The 23,826-nt window shown below is 45.8% G+C and overlaps 1 protein-coding gene across 2 annotated transcripts in view; it reads right to left on the bottom strand.

The window, feature by feature from the left end:
* Window positions 1-1,681: 1,681 nt before the first annotated feature.
* The window catches only part of MYZAP (myocardial zonula adherens protein), a 272,628-nt gene continuing 250,483 nt past the window's right edge, over window positions 1,682-23,826 (bottom strand). The window contains exons 13-17 of one of the 2 annotated variants that reach the window (XM_063926165.1): window positions 9,104-9,204; window positions 6,692-6,799; window positions 6,062-6,151; window positions 4,180-4,218; window positions 1,682-2,159 (exon numbers count right to left, since the gene is read on the bottom strand). In XM_063926165.1, coding sequence (XP_063782235.1) covers window positions 2,045-2,159; window positions 4,180-4,218; window positions 6,062-6,151; window positions 6,692-6,799; window positions 9,104-9,204 — 453 coding nt within the window. In that variant the 3' untranslated portion in view covers window positions 1,682-2,044. The remainder of the gene's footprint in view (window positions 2,160-4,179; window positions 4,219-6,061; window positions 6,152-6,691; window positions 6,800-9,103; window positions 9,205-23,826) is intronic. The other variant, XM_063926166.1, reaches the window with a different exon arrangement.

Here is a 23,826-nt window from a genome sequence, read left to right as displayed (position 1 = left end):
TTGGACCAGTGCTTTTTGATATATTTGTTAGGGACATTGCAAAGAGTATCAAAGGGAAATTATGCCCTTTTGCAGATGATACCAAAGTATGCAACAGGGTTGACATACCAGGAGGGGTGAAATAAATTATTGAGGATCTAAGTAGACTTGAGGAATGGTAAGGAACGTGGCAATTACAGTTTATTGCTAGAAAATGCAAAAACATGTATTTTTTCCATGCATGGAGATAAAGTGGACGGAGAAAAATGACCAGCCAATCAGCTCCTAACTGTCATGTAACAGGCTGTGATTGAAAACTGACAGGAGCTGTAGGAGCTGGTTGGTTGATTCTTTATCTCCGTGCACTTTGGGCCTAATTCAGACCTGATCATAGCAGCAAATTTGTTAGCAGTTGGGCAAAACCATGTGCACTGCAGGGGAGGCAGATATAACATGTGCAGAGAGAGATAGATTTGGGTGGGGTGTATTCAAACTGAAATCTAAATTGCAGTGTAAAAATAAAGCAGGCAGTATTTACCCTGCACAGAAACAATATAACACACCCAAATCTAACTCTCTCTGCACATGTTATATCTGCCCTACCTGCAGTGCACATGGTTTTGCCCATCTGCTAACAAATTTGCTGCTACGATCAGGTATAAATTAGGCCCTTTACTTCTCCCCAAGGCTTTGTACATAGGTGGTCATTCCGAGTTGTTCACTAGCTGTTTTCAGTCGCTGCGCAGCGTTCAGGCAAAAAAAACGGCACTTCTGCGCATGCGTATGCGGCGCAATGCGCACGCGCGACGTACTTTCACAACAGCCGATGCAGTTTCACACAAGGTCTAGCAACGCTTTTCAATCGCACTGCTGGCCGCAGAGTGATTGACAGGAAGTGGGTGTTTCTGGGAGGTAACTGGCTGTTTTCAGGGAATGTGTGGAAAAACGCAGGCGTGTCAGATACAAATGCAGGCGTGCCTGGGGAAATGCAGGCGTGGCTGGCCGAACGCAAAGGCGTGTTCGTGACGTCAAAACAGGAACTAAACAGTCTGAAGTGATCGCAAGCTAGGATTAAGTCTCGAGCTACTTAGAAACTGCACAATCTTTTTTTGTAGCAGCGCTGCACTTCTGCTAAGCTAAGATACACTCCCAGAGGGCAGCGGCTTAGCGTTTGCACGACTGCTAAAAGCAGCTAGCGAGCGACCAACTCGGAATGAGGGCCATAGGCCCCCAAGCCTATTTTCCTACCAGGTGGTGATCAATATTATGCTCACCTGGAATCCACAGCTCTCTTCCTTATGCATTGTAACAGAATTAGACTTATATGTTGTAATCTTTCTTACAGTATGTTGCCTATTGGAAGATTTCAGGGAGTAAACATTACTACTGAGAACATGTCAGAACTATATGTTAGTCAGGAAATATGCTGTGTGCATAATCTTACATCACATCATCATCATGTCAGCGTTAGTAAGGCACACCTGTCATTTCAGTGACACTAACACATTCACACAAGTGATCTGAAGAGATAAATAGTCAAACTGTTCCAGACATGTTTGTATATATGTCATTCAGTGAATCACCGAAACTTCTCTACAGTTCCATACAATATTCCATGTTGTTGTTTCACACAGAGAGGAAGACCTGGAGCTTCCTATTGATTTCAGGACAGTACAGAAAAGAATAGTAGTGCAGCAATAGATAGCGTACAGTATGTGCTGATGTGGTGCATTTTATTTACGCAAGAGATTAATACAGTGCTGGTGGGTCTGTCTTGCAAGATGTGGCAAAGCACTGTTCCACGGCTGTGTTATCTCTTGACAGGCAAATTACAAACCAATCGCTAGTGAGCGTTAGCTCTGAACAACGCTTCAGTGCTTTCCATGTAGATTTGGCACCACGATGCAGCCAAATACAGGCTTTGATAAAGTAGACATTATAACCTTTAAACTGCTGGAAGAGTCCGCATCAACCATACACCTGAATTATTTGTTGTGTCCTATAAAACAGTACTTTTTAAAAGAAGGTAAGTGAGTAATGTTTCTCATTTCCAGTGTTCTCCAGGTTAGGACACCTTGTTCTTCATACTTAGTTGTAGGACTCTCATGTAAGGTGTGTTTGATCTCTGAGAAGGACTTTTGGCATCAATTTCCGTAATGTTCTGTCGGAAATCATTAGTACTATTAAAAAAGAGAGCAAGCAGTCAGTCACTATTCATCTACTAATAAAAGTCAGTGAGGGTCATTCACTAACATTACTCAGAGATGCAAATCCCCATTAAAAACAGTAACTCATTTAGAGTTTGACAAATTTCCATTTATTTTATTTTTGCAAAAATATATGTATTTCCACACAGCAAATTCATGCCAAAATCGATCCGTATTTAGATTTGTGCATGTCCCATACCTGTGACCTCCTATGCCTGGAAGAAGATGTCATTAGAGTTTATAACAAAAATGCGACTTTTTGGATTTATTAGTAACACTATTCTCTTTTGTGCATACAACGCTTCATTAAATCAGATTGTGTGTTTCTTTTTTGCATCTTTTCACCAGAAAATGTGATGCAACTAGAATGCACCAGTAGACTGTGTTGATTAGTTTGATATGTGACACTTGTGTAACTGTGTGTGACTTAATCTCGCTTGTATATCTGTGTGCGGCTTAGTCACATTGTTTGGGTTGAAAGATGCCAAAAAAGATGCCAGGTACTAGAAAAGTCGCCTGGGACCTAACATGCCGGGAGGGGCTGTTTGGCTCAACTGTAGCACTAATGTCTGAGGGCACTTTATTATTATTACATTTTATTTATAAGGCGCCACATGTGTTTCGCAGCGCCGTACAAAGGACAGTACAGGGAGACAAAACATAGCATTACAGTAAATAAATAACAGAAATAGAGTACAGGTAACAGAGCACCACACATTCTCAAGACATAGTACAGCTAAGATGTAAGTATTGAGGGAGTGATCATCGTACTACTAGAGGCTGGTGGTCATAGATGGAGATGAGCCTTTACTAGCAGGATAAAAATGGTCGTTGAGTAGGGGAGAGCTGTGAGTGAAATGTGTTGAGACGAGGGCTTAGATAACAAGAGGAAAGAGGGCCCTGCTCTGAAGAGCTAACAATCTATTGGGGAGGGGCGACTTCTGTACAGATATTGTGCAGCCGCATTACAAATGCTATCACGAGTACAGATTATGTGTTTATATGCCCAGTGTAGAATACTGCTGTGTTTTACAAACGCAACTACAGAATTTTTGCAGGAGAATATTTAGGCATACGGGTAACGGGTGATAAATGCAAACTCTAAAACAGGACCATTACATCAGATCAGCTGTTTGCTCTTGGCTATATAGTACCAGTTACACAATGAAAGAAAGTATCTAATCTGCTGCTACTGTATGGTTTGAGTGTTGATCTGAGTATTATTAGTGCGTCATCCTCCTGCACATAATTAAGAAGCCAAAGATAAAAGGCACAAAGATAAAAGGGGTATGTACAGACTCTGCCAAACTCCGCCACCACAGCCTCACAATGGAAATACAGTCTGTGTTCTCTGTAATACAGGCCTGTATTTCCATTGTGAGGGGTGCCTGTAATACTGCCCCTTCCACCAATCTATAGCCCTATGTGAGTTGGATTATGCCTGATCACACCTTCCCTGGGCAACACAATCAGCATCGGCTTTTGCTGACGCTGCACGAACAGCATAGAGAGTTTCCCATGGTTACAGCTTAGCAAAGATGTGCAGGCAGTAACCATTTCTGGCACAGCTGCACGTGCAAGAAACACCCACTTGGTGTCCCTGGTCCTGTGTATTAGGCAGTAATAATTTCCGTACTGTACATACAAAAAACTAGCATAAAATGTAATGGCGTCACAAGTCATGTAAATGCCCAGTACATTTGCCTTTGACCACTAAGTGCACAGCAAGGAGCACAGGGGGTGATTCAGATCTGATCTTAGATGTGCTCAATTTAGCACATCTACGATCACTCAGACATGCGGGACGACGCCCAGCACAGGGGTAGTCTGCCCCGCATGTCAGGCCCTACCCCCCCTTCCACACGGGTGCGAAAGCATCGCACAGCGGCGATGCTTTTGCACCCACCGAGTAGCTCCCTGCCTGCGTGTGCGCACTCCCCAAAGGGCTTCAGACTGCGATCGCTGCTGACCCAATTTCTCAAAATACACTTACTCTGAAGCAGCTGGACTTGATTGTGTAACTGATGGTTCACTGTGAAGAGAGATTACTGGACATTGAAAGATACCCGATTGTTCCATACATGTGGACTGAATATGATAAACATGTACTGATATTGGTAGCAAAATGGGTGTAAATTATAACATGTTACAGTATATGCACATAATTTACTGAACTTTACCTACAGATGTGTCCTCATACATCGAGCCTCACTACGCCATGCAGCGCGAGATGCCTGGCGGGAGTGAGTCACCAGGTCCCGTGCAACTCTGATAACATCGGGCGTCTTTTATGCTAAAAATGTGTCTTAGTTGCAACACAATTGTGTCTGTATATGAAGCAGAACAGGTCTTGTATTGGAAAAAAGTTGCGGCTGCTACATTGTAGCTCTTCACATACAGTTTCAAAGACAAGTGCTAGATGCATCATCGCTTGGAGAGTGATAAAATGGATAGTGATAAAGTACCAGCCAACCAGCTTCTAACTGCCATCTTTCAAACACAGCCTGTGACATGGCAGTTAGGAGGTGATTGGCTGGTACTTTTTCTCTCTTCATTTTATCACTGTCCAAGCAATGATGCATCTAGCCCTCAATCGCACACAGATATACAAGTATCATATCAAATTAATCAGCACAGTCTCCTGGTGCGTTGCATTGCGACTAATATGCATTTTCGACAAAAGAGACGCCCAATGATAGAAGATTCTCAAGTGACCCGGCGTGCTAAGAGGGGTTGTTTGCTGTGACTGCAGGAAAGATGTATGATGACATATCTGTATGTGAAAAGACCCCTTCCCACTCCTATATATCTCTGTGGTCGTGCTGATGTGCAAATGTAGATTGTAACCCATTCTGGACACATTTGTGTATGTTGGTCTATTAGGCATGTGCAGTGTGCAAATATTCCAATTTATGTCATGTCACCTGGCTTATAGCTCACTCTGCAGTGACCCCACGATGGGTTTCATTTCTTTACATCACTAGATGTACGTATTTTGGAATTGGATACAAGTAGCAATTAAGGGCATCTTTATTTCTGATACATACAACATAGTACAAGTAGTATTATTTATCTTACTGTCAGCCATTAAATGCTTTTTGAACAGTAAGACACATGAAAAGCAGTTTTGGGTGGGACATTGTTAACCATTCTTAGTGTTGCTACAAGAGTGACGTGGACAGGATGTTGTTTTTACTGTATAACAATCCCCAAAGGCCCTCAAACCAAGAGAGCAGATGCATGGGTACGACATACTGTACGGGTATACCCCTTTCAGACCGCCAGCTATGAACATGGGCTATGGGCACATGAGCGTGCATAACCAGTGTGCGGTCTGAAAAGTGCCAGGGGAAAAATATTTCAACCCTGGTAGTGAGCAGGGTACAACACGACTCGCTGTGCAGTATAAATGAGAGCCGGGTCAATGCGACCCGTTTCCCGTTCACTGTGTGTGTACGGGCGGCACTTGAAGATAATGTGTCAGGCTCCTGGCTGCCTCACGCCTCAGGCGGTGTGAAACGGGTATAACTGTACTAAGGTGAGTCACAATGTTATGGTTTTATGCAACGCCAGGATTAACTTAATGCTGTGTTCTTTAAACTGCAACCAACTAAAACTAATGTATATACAGTCCCAGTACTGCTTATCCTATTTAAAAACAAAATTAATGGTAATGAATAACACTTAAGGTTAGATTTAATAATAAGTAGGTTTATATAGGTAGTTTTCCCATAGACCATGGTGCAGATTGCCAAAGCACGAATTATCATCACATCTGTGGTATTAGTTAGATCTAAATGGGATCCCCACCTTACAAACGTCAAATGATAGCCCCCATGCAGCTAGTATAGGTCATTTTGCAGAGAACTACTTACCTGTCTACCTCAGGACTGAAGTTATACAGTCTCTTACTGCTCTGAGTACTTGCCAGTAATATCCATGGTTGTTGGTGCTGGACATTTTCCCTGGGGAACAAGAGGTTCATATCAGTAGCATTTAGGGCTCAACATGTTTAAACACCTGCAAATTGAGTTGCAGGGAAATACTAAAGTACAGTTGGAGGAGATGTACTAAGAAGTGATAAGAGTGGAGAACTGAGCCAGTGGAGAAATTGCCCTGGGCAACCAATCAGCTGCTCTGTATAATTTTCTAGTATGCAAATTATAAATGTTACTCCAATGCTGAATGGTTGCAATGGGCAACATCTCCACTGGCTCACCTCTCCTCTCCTTTTACTGCTTAGTACATCTCCTCCAGTAGGTGGTTTATAATAATACTTTCAGTAAAGTATAATACAGACAGGGGCAGATCCAGAAGAAAATGACAGGAGGGGACCACAATAAGGGAAGGAACGTGGGGATAGTGGTGACAGGACTATTTGTGCGCGCAGGATCCCGGGAACGTGGCATGGCCTCAAAGGATATGCAGTCCCCATGAGCCACACCCCTCATTTATGTCACGCTGGGGTCATAGAGTAGATACAATAACAAGGCCACAAACTTTACCTGCTTGCCATGCCTTGGGTCGTCTCCCGGTCAATGACAGCATCCTCCTGGTGGCTTTTCCAAGCAACCCCAGATGGCTGGCCCCTCTCTGCAGTCTGTGTGCCTTGGCTGAAGCACATGAGTTATACAGTCAGTTGTTAAAATAAAGCAGGGACAGTGCAGTTAAAAATCGATAGGGATAAATTGGTACAATAGCGGCTTATGCTAATGTAATTGATGATTACACTGAGAGTGGGATGGAGGGGCCCGCCGGAACTGTTGAAAGATTTGTAGCCTTATGGGATGGTGATCACAATAGGTGCACAGTGGATGTGAAAGTGACTGTCATGCCACACACACAATCCTTAACCAGGGTACTGGGTTTATTGATAACTGTAGGTACAGGGTAAATGCAGGTAATGCACACAGTGGTATTGCAGAGGTTAAACAGTGGTGGTATGACAGTGTGTGAAGCCTGGAGTATACAGGGCTTGCTGGGCCTTGCAGTGTGCCTGGTGCAGAATGCATCATTGGGCTACACACTTAGAAGTGGAGATGTTGCCCATAGCAACCAATCATATTCTACTTACTTATCTACCTTCTAGACAATAATAGCTAGCATTCTGGTGAGGTCCAGAGATGTCCTTCTCACTGCTAATGGCAGCCTAACTCTACCAGCAACAAGCTTCTGTGTCATGCGAATGCAAAACATCCAGTCTGCGCATATGCATGATAGTTTCACCTGGCAAGTCCCAGCAATGCATAGAAGGCGTCGCTGAAGCCAGAAAGGTAGTGCTGGGTCCGCATTGCCACCAAACAGCTCTCGCCATCTACAGGGGTACAGGGGCAAACAGCAGGAAACTAAGTTTACCACTGATTGTTGTATACTGAAAGTCAGACATAACCTTTTCAGCAAGTGCAAAAGAGGCTATGTCTCATTGATAAATTGGGCCTTATACATTAAATATTGGGCCTCTTTTATGTCAAATTACTCTTAGATCTCTAGTTGCACACTCCTGTCATGCTATGTTCTACCCAAATATGACAGTTCCAGTAAAAGAAATATACATTATGCTGAAACAAAGAGTGACACTAATAATTGTTTATTGGCATAACACTCAAGGTATAAATATTTGTAGAAGGGAATGCAATAAAGGGAGAACATATTTCACAGTTCCCTGGAAGGTATATCAAGTTTCTGCTAAACTCCTTTTACAGTTCTAATGGGTCTGCGTATAGGGGTATTTACAAGCTGACCAAAGCAACCTTTCCTGTGTCGGCAAGGACAAAAAGGCTGCAACCAGAGGGGGATATTCTATTGTTTTCTCAAAACCTACAAGGTTGTGCATGGTTGCTATATGATTGGAACTACCCCGGTGTATTTTTTAGAGTTAGTGTTATATTTAAAATCTCTAATCTCATTGTTCTTGTTGGTCTGCTAACTTTAACGGTGAAAACAGACCCTAACATATTCAAACTGACCACTCCTGATTGTTTGTCTGTCTAGGAAATTACCTAATTCCTTGTCTGGATTTTTAAAACATTCTTTTTTCATACAGATGTGTCCTCTTACATCTTTGCTCTGTGTGCTATAAGTCGCGTTACACATAATGGGTGAGTGCCGTGTGATTCGGTAACGCTGAGCGTCTTTGTTTGCATTTTTTCAGCAAAAATGTGCCTTAGACGCAATGTAATGCAAAAGGACACACAAGCAGCTTCTGCTGATTAAAATAATATGCAGCATGCCTATATTCTTTGTATGACTGCGACTGTATTTGCATACAAAATGCTATGCTACAGTGTTTTCCCGGAAACGTGGTATTTTGCATGCAGATACAGCCACTATTACAATTTTCGGGACACTGCATCCATCTCTGAATAGCTCCCAATGTACTAGAGATGCTAGGCCCTTGATGGCTAACCTTGACACTCCAGCTGTTGGTGAACTACACATCCCAGCATGCCCTGCATCAGTTTTAGCATGGCCAAATAACAAAACTGTAGCAGGGCATGCTGGGATATGTAGTTCAACAACAGCTGGAGAGTCAAGGTTAGCCATCACTGTGCTGGGCCGTAACGTTAACAGCACATGAATTGGTTTTGCACTCGTACAAAAGTCGCAGGTGAAGCACTAGCGTAAGGAGAAGCTGCTTCTGCTCACATCTGAATCCTTTTACACAGACTCAGTGGCACACAGATGTACAAATGTCGCACACCCCAGTGGTCAGTGTACGCTAGCAATGCAGCTCTGTCACAACCAGTTGTTTTACTTATGAGAATGAGACACATGTTTTCAGTGAAAAAGACTCTGTGTGCGGTTGAGTCGCCCAGGACCTGGTGCACAGAGAGTGGCTATTCGGCACTACTGAAGCCACAGTTAAAAAGAACACATCTGTATATCCAGAATTAATATGCGGAAAATAAGTCATTTACCATTGAGGAAGTTCATATGATGTTGCAACATCTTTGGTTTCTACACTGTCTTTTGGCATATTTGCCATCAAGTATTCCATCTTGTCTTGCAATTCTGTATTCTGAAAAGGAATGTTAAGTAGTTCTGGATTATTATTTTATAATAAACGTACACTCATTCTCTAATGTTAAAAATAATATGAAATACACTTCATCGTTCCACACAAGTATTCTACTATACGTGAACCTTTGTGTAATCCCTGCTAGGTACTGTAGGAACACCCCAAAGTATGTGTATCTCGCGTCCTCAGATGTCATCAACTTGAAAATCTTGTAGGCCATGCACATCTGTGCATTGCGATGATGGGCGCAGGACTGACCAGATCTGAATCAGACCCAATCTTTTTAGATGTTGATATTTGAACTTTTAAACACCTGGGTGTGGGGTGCCTATTTTTCTAACTTTGCTCCCCATTAAGTTAAAAGGTGGCTATGTAACTGATTAAGTACAGTAAAGGGGGGTACCCAGGGAAAGATGTGTGCTTAAATTCTAAGCAATCTGACTAGACTCCTTAGAAAAGAAGCACACATCGCTCCGTGTGTATGCCCCATAGTGATGCACGGCCCCGCTCGTCGCTATCTCTGACTCCAGATCGCTCACTTCACCGCTGGGTGAAGTGAGGGCCCCCCCCCCTCACTTAGCACCCATCGCGCTGTGTGCTGAGCAGGGGGAGAGACGTGTGCTGAGCTTTCTGTGCTAGATCGCTCAGCACACATCACTCCATGTGTATCCCCCTTAAGGGAGCATAAATGTAAGTGTAGCCAGCCCCCTGAAGATGACCTAATGAAACTTGACACATCCCCTAAACATGCATCTTAATACACTTATCTTTTTTTATACCATAGCCCTGATATAAGGATACTGTACACACTGATGATAATGACACCATCAGAAATAGTAAGTCACTTGTGATTGTTAATGTTTTGACCCGTCCAGTACTTCATTCATCAATGTTGCAGCTATATTAAGTCATCTATTCCAATCTTTGCTTGTGAAACCATACCTCTTTTTGCCTTCGGCGCACACTGTTCCTTTAAAAAGTCTGGTAGGTAGGGCACAAATTTAGTAGGTAGCGGGGGAAACGAGTTCCACCACTTCTCAAGGACCACTTTAAGCCCTGGCTTACCCCCATTTTGTGTAGGCTAAGGAAAGTATGCAACTTTAGATTTAAAAGTTAGAAATGGCTGGTGAAACTGCTATAATACCTTGTGGTTATACGCAAAAATCTAAGAACATGTATCTATTTCTTTAACAGTGTCCTAATCAGCTCTCCAGAGCAATTTACTTTCCTGCTGTGTAATTCTCAAGTCCTAATCAAGGTAATGCATTCTTGCAATGTCTCACTATTAATTGGATACTTAAAGCATATGCTTGTGTGAAGAACTGAAAAGTCTACATGATGAATAATAAATCAGCTTTAGGGAACGTAAGGTAGGATGCATGTTGGAATATAAATGTAGGACTGTCTGCAGAGAAATTCAGCATAATCTGTTCTTTTATTCACAATGGCTTCATAGGTTTATAAAACACATTGCATTATAAAGCAATGGCCCTTGTGGTGATGGGCGTCCATCTTTGTATGACTAAAACAAATGATCTAAAGGAGCCATGAAAATAATGTCTTCTGTGCCACCTGGGCAGAGTCATCAATGTAACCAGCCACTCTCTTTGTAACATGTAGTGCAGCATAGTGCATGGCATATGTGGCTCTCTCATTTTAACTGCATCCGTGCAAATTCATGATAGCAAATACTAAGGACAGCCATTACCCTTCAATCCAGGATCATAAGGCTGTAATGGCTGACATCAGTACCTGTGTTATGGTGTACATGGAAGCAGAAACAAAGTAACATGCATCTCTTGAAAGGCTGGATATGCTGAAATAAACCTTCTGTATGTCCTATTTCCTAGAGCTAAGCATTCAATGCCCTTTGAAAGAGGAAGTGGTTCCATTTTCCAATCCAGGTGTATGAGAGCTGCTACCTTCACCTGGGCTTGTAAGGTAGGTTGAAGCAACACCAGCAGGCATACTGGGGCAGATGTATTAAGCCTGGAGAAGGCATAAAGAAGTGATAAAGCGGTGATAAGTGCAAGGTGATAACGCACCAGCCAATCAGCTCCAATATGTAAATTGACAGTTATGAGCTGATTGGCTGGTGCATTATCACCGCTTTATCACTTCTTTATACCTTCTCCAGGCTTAATACATCTGCCCCAATGCATTAAGGCAGAGGATCCGAAACGTGGTCCTCAAGGCACCCTAACGGTTCAGGTATAAAAGTTCTCCATGTCTGAGCACAGATGGTTAAAATAAGTCACCTGTGGCCAAGCATGGATATACTTAAAACCAGAACCGTTAGGGTGCCTTGGGGACCGTGTTTGGAAATCTCGGTTTTAACATATAGTAGAAATAAACCATGCAAGAGGCATCTATCTGTATCTGTCATAAATGAATACAAATGACAACAGTTTCACCTTTGCAGTATGTCATTTCTGAAAGCAGGTAGTACTGTTATACATGCTGAGTGTCAGGAAAGTTTTATAATAATGGAAATGCCTTATTCTGTATATAATTTTGGTAAGATATATACAATACTGTGCAAACGTTTTAGGCAGGTGTAGAAAAAATGCTGCAAAGTAAGTATGCGTTCAAAAATAGAAGTGTTGATAGTTTGTGTTTTTTATCTGATGCACTAAGTTTCCATGGCCGACCACTGCGTCTATGGTCCTCAATGTTGCCCGTTTATTTGTGCTTCAATGCTGAGAAATACACACAGGTATTTATCACTGATGCAGTACCATCAGGGAGACATCTGAATGGCTCCAAATTTATTCTGCAGCAGGACAACGACCCCAAACATACAGCCAATGCCATTAAGAACTGTCTTCAGCGTAAAGAAAAACAAGGACTCCTGGAAGTGATGATATGGCCCTCACGGGACCCTGATCTCAACATCATTGAGACTGTCTGGGATTACATACAGAGAAAGAAGGATTTGAGCAAGCCTACATCCCAGAATATCTGTGGTTAGTTCTCCAAGAAATTTGGAACAACCGCCTTGCACAGTTCCTTCAGAAACTGTGTGCAAGTGTACCTAAAAGAATGGATGCTGTTTTGAAAGCAAAAGGGTGATCACACCAAATATTGATTTTAATTAGATTTATGTTCATTTCACTTTGCATTTTGTTAATTGATAAAAATAAACTATTAACACTTATATTTCTCTGACGTCCTATGTGGATGCTGGGGACTCCGTCAGGACCATGGGGAATAGCGGCTCCGCAGGAGACAGGGCACAAAAGTAAAAGCTTTAGGATCAGGTGGTGTGCACTGGCTCCTCCCCCTATGACCCTCCTCCAAGCCTCAGTTAGATTTTTGTGCCCGGCCGAGAAGGGTGCAATCTAGGTGGCTCTCCTAAAGAGCTGCTTAGAGTAAAAGTTTTGTTAGGTTTTTTATTTTCAGTGAGTCCTGCTGGCAACAGGCTCACTGCTACGAGGGACTTAGGGGAGAGAAGTGAACTCACCTGCGTGCAGGATGGATTGGCTTCTTAGGCTACTGGACACCATTAGCTCCAGAGGGAGTCGGAACACAGGTCTCACCCTGGGGTTCGTCCCGGAGCCGCGCCGCCGACCCCCTTGCAGATGCCGAAAAGTGAAGAGGTCCAGAAACCGGCGGCAGAAGACTCTTCAGTCTTCATAAGGTAGCGCACAGCACTGCAGCTGTGCGCCATTGTTGTCAGCACACTTCATAGCAGCGGTCACTGAGGGTGCAGGGCGCTGGGGGGGGCGCCCTGGGCAGCAATGATAGTACCTTATTCTGGCTAAAAATACATCACATATAGCCCCTGGGGGCTATATGGATGTATTTAACCCCTGCCAGGTCTCATAAAAACGGGAGAAGAAGCCCGCCGAAAAGGGGGCGGGGCCTATTCTCCTCAGCACACAGCGCCATTTTCCCTCACAGAAATGCTGGTGGGAAGGCTCCCAGGCTCTCCCCTGCACTGCACTACAGAAACAGTGTTAAAACAGAGAGGGGGGGCACTTATTTGGCGATATGTATATATATTAAAATGCTATAAGGGAAAAACACTTTTATAAAGGTTGTCCCTGTATAATTATAGCGTTTTTGGTGTGTGCTGGCAAACTCTCCCTCTGTCTCCCCAAAGGGCTAGTGGGGTCCTGTCCTCTATCAGAGCATTCCCTGTGTGTGTGCTGTGTGTCGGTACGTGTGTGTCGACATGTATGAGGACGATGTTGGTGAGGAGGCGGAGAAATTGCCTGAAATGGTGATGTCACTCTCTAGGGAGTCGACACCGGAATGGATGGCTTATTTAAGGAATTACGTGATAATGTCAACACGCTGCAAGGTCGGTTGACGACATGAGACGGCCGGCAAACAAATTAGTACCTGTCCAGGCGTCTCAAACACAGTCAGGGGCTGTAAAACGCTCATTTACCTCAGTCGGTCGACACAGACACAGACACGGACACTGACTCCAGTGTCGACGGTGAAGAAACAAACGTATTTTCCTTTAGGGCCACACGTTACATGTTAAGGGCAATGAGGGAGGTGTTACATATTTCTGATACTACAAGTACCACAAAGAAGGGTATTATGTGGGGTGTGAAAAAACTACCTGTAGTTTTTCCTGAATCAGATAAATTAAATGAAGTGTGTGATGATGCGTGGGTTTCCCCCGATAGAAAATTATTGGCGGTATACCCTTTCCCGCCAGAAGTTAGGGCGCGTTGGGAAACACCCTTTAGGGTGGATAAGGCGCTCACACGCTTATCAAAACAAGTGGCGGTACCGTCTCCAGATAGGGCCGCCCTCAAGGAGCCAGCTGAGAGGCTGGAAAATATCCTAAAAAAGGTATATACACACATACTGGTGTTATACTGCGACCAGCGATCGCCTCAGCCTGGATGTGCAGCGCTGGGGTGGCTTGGTCGGATTCCCTGACTGAAAATATTGATACCCTTGACAGGGACAGTATTTTATTGACTATAGAGCATTTAAAGGATGCATTTCTATATATGCGAGATGCACAGAGGGATATTTGCACTCTGGCATCAAGAGTAAGTGCGATGTCCATATCTGCCAGAAGATGTTTATGGACACGACAGTGGTCAGGTGATGCAGATTCCAAACGGCACATGGAAGTATTGCCGTATAAAGGGGAGGAGTTATTTGGGGTCGGTCCATCGGACCTGGTGGCCACGGCAACAGCTGGAAAATCCACCTTTTTTACCCCAAGTCACATCTCAGCAGAAAAAGACACCGTCTTTTCAGCCTCAGTCCTTTCGTCCTCATAAGGGCAAGCGGGCAAAAGGCCAGTCATATCTGCCCAGGGATAGAGGAAAGGGAAGAAGACTGCAGCAGGCAGCCCATTCCCAGGAACAGAAGCCCTCCACCGCTTCTGCCAAGTCCTCAGCATGACGCTGGGGCCGTACAAGCGGACTCAAGTGCGGTGGGGGGTCGTCTCAAGAGTTTCAGCGCGTAGTGGGCTCACTCGCAAGTGGACCCCTGGATCCTACAAGTAGTATCCCAGGGGTACAGATTGGAAATTCGAGACGTCTCCCCCTCGCAGGCTCCTGATGTCTGCTTTACCAACGTCTTCCTCCGACAGGGAGGCAGTATTGGAAACAATTCACAAGCTGTATTCCCAGCAGGTGATAATCAAAGTACCCCTCCTACAACAAGGGCGCAGGGGGGGGGGGCGCCCTGGGCAGCAATAAACCTCACATTTGGGCACTGACAAGGTAGATTAGGCTGCGGGCAGTAATTTTACGATCCCCCGCCATTTTCTATAAAAAAATCACCGGGACCGAAGCCCGCCGTCGGGTGGGCGGAGCTTGATCCCCAGCACTAACCAGCGCCATTTTCTCCACAGAAGCTGCATGAGGAAAACGCTGCCGCCCTGGTCTCTCCCCTGCTGAACATTCAGGCTGGAAAAAAGAGGAGGGGGGCATTTTGAGCGCAGTGAGTGGGAATCTGGTCATTTTATATATATATATATAAAGCGCTATCTGGTCATATCTTTCCAGTGTTATTAAGCGCTGGGTGTGTGCTGGCATACTCTCTCTCTGTCTCTCCTAAGGGCCTGGTTGGGGTTTTGTCCCCTTATAGGTTAATCCCTGTGTGTGTGGGGTGTCGGTACGTGGTGTCGACATGTCTGAAGCGGAAGGGTTTTCCAAGGAGGAGGTGGAGCAAATGAGTGGTGTGTCCCCGTCGGTTGTGCCGACTCAGGAATGGATGGACATGTGGCATATGTTGAATGCAAATGTGGCATCCTTACATAAGAGGCTTGATAAGGCTGATTTAGGGGGGACATCAGGGGGTCAATCCTCGGATTGGACCGACTCACAGGGCCCGTCGGGGTCTCAAAAGCGTCCCTTAACACAAGACACTACTACCGACACGGACTCTGATTCCAGTGTCGACTATGCCGAAGTGAAATTGCACCCTAGGGTGACAAAAAGCATTCAGTGCATGATGGCAATAAGGGATGTGTTGCATATTGCGGTTGAACCCTCGGTCCCTGACACAAGGGTGCACATGTTTAAGGGAAAGAAACAGATTATAAATTTTCCCACATTTCATGAATGTCACGATCCGGGTATCTGGACGCCATTTCTTACCCATCAGATGTCTCCTGGGGCTGGCTCAGCGCTCCAGGACCGGATTCCATCTGTTATCCTGATGTGTACATTCCTGTATCCTCTCCTGTCACTCTGGGACGCTGTTACAGTAAACGCCATATTACACCTGGCATGGCGTCTCCCGCGGCCTCCGCCGCCGTCCCTGAACTTCTGCTTGCAGAGTGTCTGAGTGGCGATTACATCAGCCGCGGCCTCCGCTGTGTCCGCATGGTTGGATGTGCATCTGTCAGCCTGGCGCCTCCTGTCTCCGGTGGCCGGCGCCGCCATTACTGTTTTCATTACCACATGGATTACAAACCAAACTTCCCTCCAAGTGTCTGCATGGGCGCAGCCATCTTGGATTCTGTCAGCTGATCATTTCCACCAATCTGTTCTCAGTATTGATAATCTGCATAATTGCCTAGCCAATCCCTTCCTTGCTGCAGGTATAAATACACTGTGCCTGAGCAAGGAAGGCGTCAGTGCTTTGGTTGTCAAACCTAGTTCCTGTTTGTCTCTCTCCTGTGATTGTCTTCCAGGTTCCAGCTCCTGTCTCAAGACTTCCACCATAGAGACCCGCACCAGCATTCCACCTGCGGTGTAGCCTGACTCTCCAATCCATTGTGGATTCATCTGTTTCCAGCTACAACATTACCTGCTTCCAGCTCAGCTTCCAGCAGAGTACAGCTTCCCTTAAAGGGCCGGTGTCCTTTCTACACTTTACCACTCTCCACCGGTATTATTATTTCTCCGCTCTCAAGTTCTACATTTCAGTTCATATTTCATCGCTCCCAAGTTCATTTATTATTTAACTGGTTCCAGCCAGTATCCACTCCGTGCTAACAACAGTCTGTTTCCAGCCAGTATCCACAGCAGCTGTTTTATCTTCAGCAACCCAGCTTTTCCTGGAACACCAGCTGGCACAATCCTGGGTTATCTCCATTGCTACAGTCGGGCCTGGTAAGGACTTTCCATCTAGAAGATCATAAGAACTATCTCACACTACCAGTGCCCTGTGGCTCCTGCCATCCTGTAGTACCCAGGAACTGTATTTATTCTTTGCTGACTTTTACGTTTTCTTTTACTGCTGCTGTGTTGCGGAGTTGTCATAATAAACATCATTGACTTTTATCCAAGTTGTCGTGGTCACGCCTTCGGGCAGTTATTATTCATGTTACTTACATGTCCAGGGGTCTGATACAACCTCCCAGGTTCCGGTACATCTCAGCCCCTACAACCGAGGCTGCCTCCCGTCAGCTCAGGCCCTCAGTTGTGACAGTAAGCACTGACCTAATGAATCCAGCCGGAGACCAGGATCAAGCGGCCAGGCCGATGCAAGAACTGGCAGCCCGACTAGAACATCAGGAGGCTGCACAGGGCCACATCATCCGCTGTCTCCAGGATCTCTCTACTCGGCTGGATGGGATTCAGACAACTCTCCGTGGATCAGGCGCGTCTGGTGCGTCAACCACAGTGACTCCAGCTATAACCCCACCCACCTTACCCATTTCTGCTCCACGTCTTCATCTTCCAACGCCAGCAAAATTTGACGGATCTCCAAGATTCTGCAGGGGATTTCTCAACCAGTGTGAGATTCAGTTTGAGCTACAACCTGGCAATTTTCCCAGTGACCGTACAAAAATTGCCTACATTATTTCTCTTCTCAGTGGCTCAGCCCTTGATTGGGCATCACCGTTATGGGAGAGGTCCGACACCCTGCTATCTTCCTACACTGCCTTCGTGTCAACATTCAGGCGCATCTTCGACGAGCCAGGCCGGGTAACCTCAGCTTCATCCGAGATTCTCCGTTTACGCCAGGGGTCACGTACTGTAGGACAATATCTGACACAGTTCCAGATCCTGGCATCCGAACTGGCATGGAACGACGAGGCCCTGTATGCTGCATTCTGGCATGGCTTATCTGAGCGTATTAAAGATGAGTTAGCTACCAGAGACTTACCTTCTAAGTTAGATGAGCTAATCTCACTCTGCACGAAAGTTGATTTACGTTTCAGAGAGAGAGCAACTGAGCGTGGAAGATCATCTGCTCCAAAATCTTCTGCTCCTCCTCCTCGTTAACTGTCACCATCTAAAGATGAGCCCATGCAACTTGGCCGTTCCCGTTTAACTCCTGCTGAGCGCCGAAGACGTCTCTCCGAGTTTCTCTGTCTCTATTGTGCAGCTCCGTCTCACACCATTAATGCCTGTCCCAAACGTCCGGGAAACTCCAAATCCTAGCTCGCCAAGGAGAGGGCCGGCTAGGAGTAATGATCTCCTCTCCATCTCCTCAAGATTGTAATCTCCCAGTCTCGCTTCAAGTTGCTCAACGTTATCGGAACGTCATTGCCCTCCTTGATTCCGGAGCAGCTGGGAACTTTATTACCGAAGCCTATGTTAAACGGTGGTCCCTACCCACCGAGAGACTTCCTTTGTCCATTTCTTTAACTGCCGTGGATGGCAGCAAAATTTTTGATGCAGTTATTTCTTTAAGGACTCTACCAGTTCGTCTGAGAGTGGGAGTTCTTCATTCCGAACTTATTTCTTTTTTAGTGATTCCAAGAGCCACACATCCTGTGGTCCTGGGCCTTCCATGGCTCCGTCTTCACAATCCTACAATTGATTGGACGACTACGCAAATCCTGGCATGGGGTTCCTCCTGTGCTGAGACATGTTTGTTTAAAGTATTGCCTGTCTGTTCTTCCTCCCCCAGGTCGTCTGATGTTCCACCTCCTCCATATCAAGATTTCACGGATGTGTTCAGTAAAGCTTCTGCTGATATCCTTCCTCCTCATAGAGAATGGGACTGTCCGATTGATCTCGTTCCAGGGAAGGTTCCACCTCGAGGCCGAACTTATCCGTTGTCTCTGCCTGAGACACATTCTATGGAGGAATATATTAAAGAGAACCTAGCAAAGGGGTTCATTCGACCTTCTTCTTCTCCAGCCGGCGCAGGCTTCTTTTTTGTAAAAAATAAAGATGGTGGTCTGCGGCCGTGCATCGACTACAGAGGTTTGAACGACATTACCATCAAGAACCGTTATCCTTTACCCCTGATTACTGAGCTCTTTGACAGAGTTAGCGGAGCTACCATCTTTACAAAGCTGGACTTGCGAGGTGCATACAATCTCATCCGGATCCGTGAGGGTGACGAGTGGAAGACCGCCTTTAACACCCGTGACGGACATTATGAGTACCTCGTCATGCCCTTCGGATTGAGCAATGCTCCAGCTGTCTTCCAGCATTTTGTCAATGAGATCTTCAGAGACATTCTATACCGTCATGTCGTGGTCTATCTAGACGATATCCTCATTTTTGCCAACGATTTAGAGGAACATCGTTTTTGGGTTAAAGAGGTTCTGTCCCGTCTCCGTGTCAATCATCTCTATTGCAAATTAGAAAAATGCGTCTTTGAAGTCAAGTCCATTCCGTTTCTAGGGTACATTGTGTCCGGTTCCGGACTAGAGATGGATCCTGAGAAACTACAAGCAATCCAAAATTGGCCGGTACCCTTAACCCTCAAAGGGGTCCAGAGGTTCTTAGGGTTCGCCAACTATTACCGAAAGTTTATACGAGACTTTTCCACCATTGTGGCGCCTATTACTGCTTTCACTAAGAAGGGTGCTAACCCGTCCAAGTGGTCTGAAGAAGCCATGCAAGCATTTCATCTTTTAAAACAAAGGTTCATCTCTGCGCCTGTTCTGAAACAGCCTGACATCGACTCTCCTTTCATCTTAGAGGTGGATGCCTCCTCCGTTGGAGTAGGAGCGGTGTTATCTCAGAGGGCTAAAGATGGCCATTTACACCCTTGCAGTTTCTTCTCCCGGAAGTTCTCCCCAGCTGAGCGCAACTATGCCATTGGCGACCAGGAGTTGCTAGCCATCAAGCTCGCTCTAGAAGAGTGGAGGTATCTGTTGGAGGGAGCTTCTCATTCAATCACCATACTTACAGACCACAAGAACCTTTTATACCTGAAGGGCGCACAATGTCTCAACCCTCGTCAGGCCAGATGGGCACTTTTCTTTTCCAGGTTCGACTTTAAACTCCAGTTCTGTCCGGGCTCTCAGAATCGCAAGGCCGATGCCCTTTCCCGCTCATGGGAGCAAGAAAATGAGTCAGAGTCTTCAGACAAGCATCCTATTATAAATCCATTGGCATTCTCCACGGTAGGGATGGACTCTACGCCCCCATCAGGGAAAAGTTTTGTGAAGCCGATGCTAAGGAAGAAGCTCATGCATTGGGCCCATGCTTCCCGTTTTGCCGGACATACAGGTATCCAAAAAACCCTGGAGTTTATCTCTAGGTCCTATTGGTGGCCAACTCTGAAAAAGGACGTCTTGGAGTTTATTGCATCTTGCCCAAAGTGTGCCCAACATAAAGTATCCCGCCAGTCGCCTGCGGGGCAACTGGTTCCACTATCCGTTCCCCGTCGACCATGGACCCACTTGTCGATGGATTTCATTACAGACTTACCCATGTGCAACAAGTTCAATACCATCTGGGTGGTAGTTGACCGGTTCACCAAGATGGCACACTTCATTCCTCTCACCGGTCTTCCGTCAGCTTCCAAGTTGGCTCAAGTATTCATACAAGAGATCTTCCGACTCCACGGTCTTCCTGAAGAAATTATCTCAGATCGAGGAGTTCAATTCACAGCCAAATTCTGGCGAAGTTTATGTCAAGTCCTCCAAGTCAAGCTAAAGTTTTCCACGGCTTACCATCCTCAGACCAATGGTCAAACCGAGAGGGTGAATCAGGACTTGGAGGCCTTCCTCCGCATCTATGTGTCCTCCTCTCAAGATGACTGGGTTCAATTACTTCCCTGGGCCGAGTTCTGTCATAACAACCAGTATCATTCTTCATCTGCTTCAACACCATTCTTCACTAACTTTGGATTCCACCCTAAAGTCCCTGAGTTCCAACCGCTTCCAGCAACTTCTGTTCCCGCAGTGGATATCACCTTGCATCAGTTTGCCAATATCTGGAAGAGCGTACGATCAGCTCTGCTCAAGGCATCGTTCAGGTACAAGAAGTTTGCGGATAAGAAGCGTTGAGCAGTTCCTGCTCTCAAGGTGGGTGATCGGGTATGGTTATCCACGAAGAATTTGAGGTTAAGAGTTCCCAGTATGAAGTTTGCACCTCGCTATATCGGTCCTTTCAAGATTGAACAAGTCATCAATCCTGTTGCTTACAGACTCCAGTTGCCTCCCTTCTTAAAAATACCCAGGACATTCCATGTTTCCCTGTTGAAACCGCTGATCTTGAATCGGTTTCATTCCTCACTTCCTCCAACTCCGAAAGTCCAAACTCAACGAGGCGTTGAGTATGAAGTGGCCAAGATCCTGGACTCACGTCACTGTTACGGTCAACTACAATATCTTATTGACTGGAAAGGGTATGGTCCTGAGGAACGTTCATGGACCAATGCTTCTGATGTCCATGCTCCTGCCTTGGTCCGGAGATTCCATTCCAAGTTTCCTCAAAAGCCAAAGAAGTGTCCTGGGGCCACTCCTAAAGGGGGGGGTGCTGTCACGATCCGGGTAACTGGACGCCATTTCTTACCCATCAGATGTCTCCTGGGGCTGGCTCAGCGCTCCAGGACCGGATTCCATCTGTTATCCTGATGTGTACATTCCTGTATCCTCTCCTGTCACTCTGGGACGCTGTCACAGTAAACGCCATATTACACCTGGCATGGCGTCTCCCGCGGCCTCCGCCGCCGTCCCTGAACTTCTGCTTGCAGAGTGTCTGAGTGGCGATTACGTCAGCCGCGGCCTCCGCTGTGTCCGCATGGTTGGATGTGCATCTGTCAGCCTGGCGCCTCCTGTCTCCGGTGGCCGGCGCCGCCATTACTGTTTTCATTACCACATGGATTACAAACCAAACTTCCCTCCAAGTGTCTGCATGGGCGCAGCCATCTTGGATTCTGTCAGCTGATCATTTCCACCAATCTGTTCTCAGTATTGATAATCTGCATAATTGCCTAGCCAATCCCTTCCTTGCTGCAGGTATAAATACACTGTGCCTGAGCAAGGAAGGCGTCAGTGCTTTGGTTGTCAAACCTAGTTCCTGTTTGTCTCTCTCCTGTGATTGTCTTCCAGGTTCCAGCTCCTGTCTCAAGACTTCCACCATAGAGACCCGCACCAGCATTCCACCTGCGGTGTAGCCTGACTCTCCAATCCATTGTGGATTCATCTGTTTCCAGCTACAACATTACCTGCTTCCAGCTCAGCTTCCAGCAGAGTACAGCTTCCCTTAAAGGGCCGGTGTCCTTTCTACACTTTACCACTCTCCACCGGTATTATTATTTCTCCGCTCTCAAGTTCTACATTTCAGTTCATATTTCATCGCTCCCAAGTTCATTTATTATTTAACTGGTTCCAGCCAGTATCCACTCCGTGCTAACAACAGTCTGGTTCCAGCCAGTATCCACAGCAGCTGTTTTATCTTCAGCAACCCAGCTTTTCCTGGAACACCAGCTGGCACAATCCTGGGTTATCTCCATTGCTACAGTCGGGCCTGGTAAGGACTTTCCATCTAGAAGATCATAAGAACTATCTCACACTACCAGTGCCCTGTGGCTCCTGCCATCCTGTAGTACCCAGGAACTGTATTTATTCTTTGCTGACTTTTACGTTTTCTTTTACTGCTGCTGTGTTGCGGAGTTGTCATAATAAACATCATTGACTTTTATCCAAGTTGTCGTGGTCACGCCTTCGGGCAGTTATTATTCATGTTACTTACATGTCCAGGGGTCTGATACAACCTCCCAGGTTCCGGTACATCTCAGCCCCTACAACTGAGGCTGCCTCCCGTCAGCTCAGGCCCTCAGTTGTGACAATGAACTAAATGATTTCTTTGAAAAAGCTTGGGAGACTCCGGGAAAGAGACAGCAGATACCCAAAAGAATTTATATGGCATACCCCTTCCCTAAACAGGACAGGGAGCGTTGGGAATCACCTCCCACTGTGGACAAGGCCCTGACACGCTTGTCCAAGAAAGTGGCGCTACCGTCTCCTGACACAGCTGCCCTTAGGGACCCTGCAGATCGCAGGCAAGAGACTACCTTAAAGTGTATTTATTCTCATACTGGAGCAGTCCTTAGACCGACAATTGCGTCGGCATGGGTGTGTAGTGCGATTTCAGCTTGGACAGATGAGCTGACAGCTGATTTTGATAAGATGGATAATGATACTATATTCTTAACTCTAGCCCATAGGTTCTCAAACTCGGTCCTCAGGACCCCACACAGTGCATGTTTTGCAGGTAACCCAGCAGGTGCACAGGTGTATTCATTACTCACTGACCCATTTTAAAAGATCCACAGGTGGAGCTAATTATTTCACTTGCGATTCTGTGAGGAGACCTGCAAAACATGCACTGTGTGGGGTCCTGAGGACCGAGTTTGAGAACCTGTGCTCTAGCCCATATTAAAGACGCAGTCTTATTTATGAGGGATGCTCAAAGGGACATTGGTTTGCTGGTTTCTAGGGCCAATGCCATGTCTATCTCTGCGAGAAGATCCTTATGGACTCGCCAATGGACGGGTGATGCAGATTCCAAAAAACATATGGAAGTTCTACCCTATAAGGGAGATGTATTGTTTGGGGATGGGCTTCCACAGCTACAGCAGGTAACTCAAACTTTTTACCATTTTTCTCTGACGTCCTAGTGGATGCTGGGTACTCCGTAAGGACCATGGGGAATAGACGGGCTCCGCAGAAGACTGGGCACTCTTAAAAGAAAGATTAGGTACTATATCTGGTGTGCACTGGCTCCTCCCTCTATGCCCCTCCTCCAGACCTCAGTTAGAATCTGTGCCCGGCCAGAGCTGGATGCACCTAGTGGGCTCTCCTGAGCTCACTAGAAAAGAAAGTATTTGTTAGGTTTTTTATTTTCAGTGAGATCTGCTGGCAACAGACTCACTGCTACGAGGGACTGAGGGGAGAGAAGCAAACCTACCTGCTTGCAGCTAGCTTGTGCTTCTAAGGCTACTGGACACCATTAGCTCCAGAGGGATCGAACACAGGGCCCGACCTCGATC

The sequence above is a fragment of the Pseudophryne corroboree genome, chromosome 6 (genome assembly GCF_028390025.1).
Source record: "Pseudophryne corroboree isolate aPseCor3 chromosome 6, aPseCor3.hap2, whole genome shotgun sequence".
Lineage (NCBI taxonomy): Eukaryota > Metazoa > Chordata > Amphibia > Anura > Myobatrachidae > Pseudophryne > Pseudophryne corroboree.
This window is presented reverse-complemented; position numbering and strand designations above follow the sequence as displayed.